Source organism: Dipteris shenzhenensis, chromosome 17 (genome assembly GCF_047967505.1).
Source record: "Dipteris shenzhenensis isolate YYH24624 ecotype China chromosome 17, Dip_SZ_1.0, whole genome shotgun sequence".
Taxonomy (NCBI): Eukaryota; Viridiplantae; Streptophyta; class Polypodiopsida; order Gleicheniales; family Dipteridaceae; genus Dipteris; species Dipteris shenzhenensis.
Genome location: NC_141612.1, coordinates 30,801,760 through 30,804,990, shown reverse-complemented (window position 1 = coordinate 30,804,990; position 3,231 = coordinate 30,801,760). Strand labels below are relative to the sequence as shown.

The 3,231-nt window shown below is 44.5% G+C and overlaps 1 protein-coding gene across 1 annotated transcript; it reads right to left on the bottom strand.

The window, feature by feature from the left end:
• Positions 1-596: 596 nt before the first annotated feature.
• LOC147891981 (basic blue protein-like) lies at positions 597-1,942 on the bottom strand. Its single transcript, XM_087388610.1, has 2 exons — positions 1,682-1,942; positions 597-1,396 (listed from the first exon to the last, which is right to left on the bottom strand). Exons 1-2 carry the CDS (start codon positions 1,872-1,874, stop codon positions 843-845), a joined length of 747 nt encoding a protein of 248 aa, XP_087244736.1. The 5' UTR covers positions 1,875-1,942; the 3' UTR covers positions 597-842.
• Between the last annotated feature and the right edge of the window lie 1,289 nt (positions 1,943-3,231).

The following is a 3,231-nucleotide window of genomic DNA, read 5'->3' as shown; positions in this document are numbered from 1 at the left end:
CCAAGAGAGAGAGAAAAAGAAGAGAGAAAGAGAAGAAAGAGATGAGAGAGAGAGAGACGAGAGAGAGAGAGAGAGAGAGAGAGAGAGAGAGAGAGAGAGACGTGAACGTTGCCCAATGTGAGAGATGGAGAGAAATGGAAGAGGAGAGAGAGGGAATGTTCAATGAATACACGTCCAAATTTTAACAGAAACGTGAAAGAGGAGAGAGAGGGAATGAATGCACTTCCAAAAAAGCAAACCCTAATTTGAAAGAGATGCTCTAAAGTCAACACACCAACCAATCAAAGAATTTGAAAGAAAAACACCTGAAAAATGCTAGAAATTACTTTTACTTTTGAAAGTGTTGGACCTTCACTAAGGCGGCAGGCCAAAAATTAAGTGTAGACTTGTAAATGATTGCCAATTGCAAGGAAAAAATAAAGTCTACGTCTAAAGCTATATACTAGTGGAAGAAAGGGTATCGACTTGTAAATGATCGCCAATTAGAAGGAAAAAATAAAGTCTACGTCTAAAGCTATATACTAGTGGAAGAAAGGCACTTTACTTTTGGTCCTTTTTTAAAAGAGTATTGAAAAGAATTTATCCCAAAAAAAAAGTTATCAAGAATTATAATTTATCACTTTAGTCCACTAATAAAAAATGGGACTTTGAACAACCTGGAGTACTCTTAGACCCTGCAAACATCTCGAAATGGCCTGCAAACATCTCCCAAAGGGCAGAACGGATGAAACAATCATCAACCATACCTAGATCGTGATCAACAGGATTACTAATTCGTGAAACGCACTCAGATTTGGCTATGGCCTTGACCTGCTATGCCATATATGCATAACGGTTGCTGCCTACGCTATCAAAATCGTGTACCCCAACAAAATGGACAAGAAAGCTGCGACAGCCGCACCGGCTTGAAGGGATGGGGCGGAGCTGGGCGGTGGCGGGGGCGGTGTACTGGGCGCAGAGGAAGAGGTGACGGGGGGGGGAGGCGGAGATGCTGAAGAGGATGGACTACTGCTCGGGGAAGATGGGGGTGGAGCTGCTGAAGAGGACGGACTTCCGCTCGGGGAAGATGTTGGAGGAGCAGCTGAAGAGGATGGACTCTGACTAGACGAAGGTGTGGGGGATTTGGCGGGCGAGGATTTGGGCGCTGGAGTGTGTGAAGGAGTGGGTGCTTTGGTGGGCGAGCTGATAGGAGCGGATGCAGCAACGACATCAATAGCTAGCTTCATTCCTGCGGTACAGTGGCCAGGAATCGTGCATATGTAGAAGCTCTGGCCGGTGCTATTCAGGGTGATGTTGGTGTTTCCATTTGAGTATGTACTTCCGCTGGATGTGCAGGAGGCATACTCGCTCTGACTGACCACTGCCACATCATGTTGTCCCACTGTGTATGGAAAGACTGCAAAACCAAACATCGTTGAATTAGTGGGATTGGTGCAGCGAATGCTGAGCTACCGAGTACTGAGCAACAACGAGGTGAAGAACATTTGCTCGAGTAGAACGAAATGAAGAAACGAGTGTTGAGAGCAACAATTCGCTCGCAAAAGAGAGATGAATTCAGACGGATTAATAATGAAACTGGCGTGCAACCAGTATGAATGAACAATCCAGCAAGCAAGAATTTGCGAGTCAAAGAGACGATCGAAAAGTTGGGCGATGGGCGAGGGATGAAGGAGCAACTCACAAAGAACGTCCCCTTCTTTGAAGGTTTTGCCGGCAGCCCAAGTGGTGTAATTGAAAGAGAGAGTCCAGCCGCTGGAGCCACCGACGGTCCATAGGGTGGCTGAGGCAGGCAAGCTACAGAAACACAAAGCGGCGTAGAGACAGAAGAAGATGGTTGCGAGGGGTGCACTACCTCGTCCCTGGGAGAGACCCATGATGGTCTCTGTGCTGTGTAGAGTGTATGAGAGACAGAGAGACAGTCTGTGTGTGTGTGGAGAGAATATTACTTTGTTGATGAGGAAGGGAAGCTTTTATGCATGCACTAGATAGAGCCGTGAACGTTTAAGTCTTAGGACTGGTCAACACCTTGTTTTTTTCCCATTCTGGGCGGTGTCGATTATGACTCTCTCCCCCCTTGCTTTTTCCTCTGCTTTGCGCCCAGCCCAAGCGCTCTCTGCCTAAAGCCTTGCTAGCTTAGCATTCGAATGCCCACAGGCACACGGACCCCTCCACAGACACTCATCTTAGATATGTTGGCCGAAACTTGAATCCCACAACCTTTCATGGGAATCTGGTTTTGCAATGCCATATCCCACTGCTACCGTTTCAACCTTGGCAACATCTTGGTGGGGAGCTCCTCTTCAGGCCCTCCATCAAACCAATCAACCAACACAGTTTTTGTGGACAACTTCAAGAAGGCCAAGCCCCTTGCCACTTGGCATCTCACATCTTCAAATCCAAGTATGTCATGGATTGAAAATGTCTTCCATAGTTTTAGTTTCATTGTCACTTTGACTCATTCATATTTCCATATTACACGCGTCAAACTCCATAGTTTGGATTTAACTCCATCTTTGACCCATTCACATTTCTATCTTAAAATCAAGCATTAAAAAACCTCATACTCATGTATGCTTAACACACACTCAATTCAATTTTCTAATCCTCTCCAAGACACTCCAAACTCCACAGGAGTGGAGCTATGTGTTTGAATAATCTCATGTTCTAAACATCCTTATATGTTTTTTCTCCTCATGTGCAAGAACTTTCAACAACTACCCACCCTTGTGTCAAATCAATCCTCATCCACTAGAACCTTCTTCTTGCCTTTATTAAATAAATCCCTTTCATCCCACCAAAATCAATGCCCACACGAGAAGTCAAGGCGTAAGGGACTAAAATATCTTCTCCTTACAAGCCCTTTTAAGGACTTCCTTTAGTCTTTCAAACGTGTGCCTCCCCCTTGGCATCACTTTTGAATTCTTTGTAATAATGGGGAGACCTATTAACCCTCACCTAATTCTTTTCAATAGGGGGAGCCCTATTGGCTCTCACTTGATTCATCCATTAATTTTCTCATTTATATGTCCCATGCACCTAATATAAACTCTTGTAATCTCCACATGATAATTACATACATAAAACTAAACCTAAGGGGAAAGGTAATTGAAAATGCCTTTGGTTTTCAAGTGAGATATTTCTTAGGTGTAAAAGTGAAGGATCCGAATTAAGCTAAGGTCAAATGGATAGCTTCCAAAGTTCATGGAAAGGGGGGATTTGAACTCAAGACGT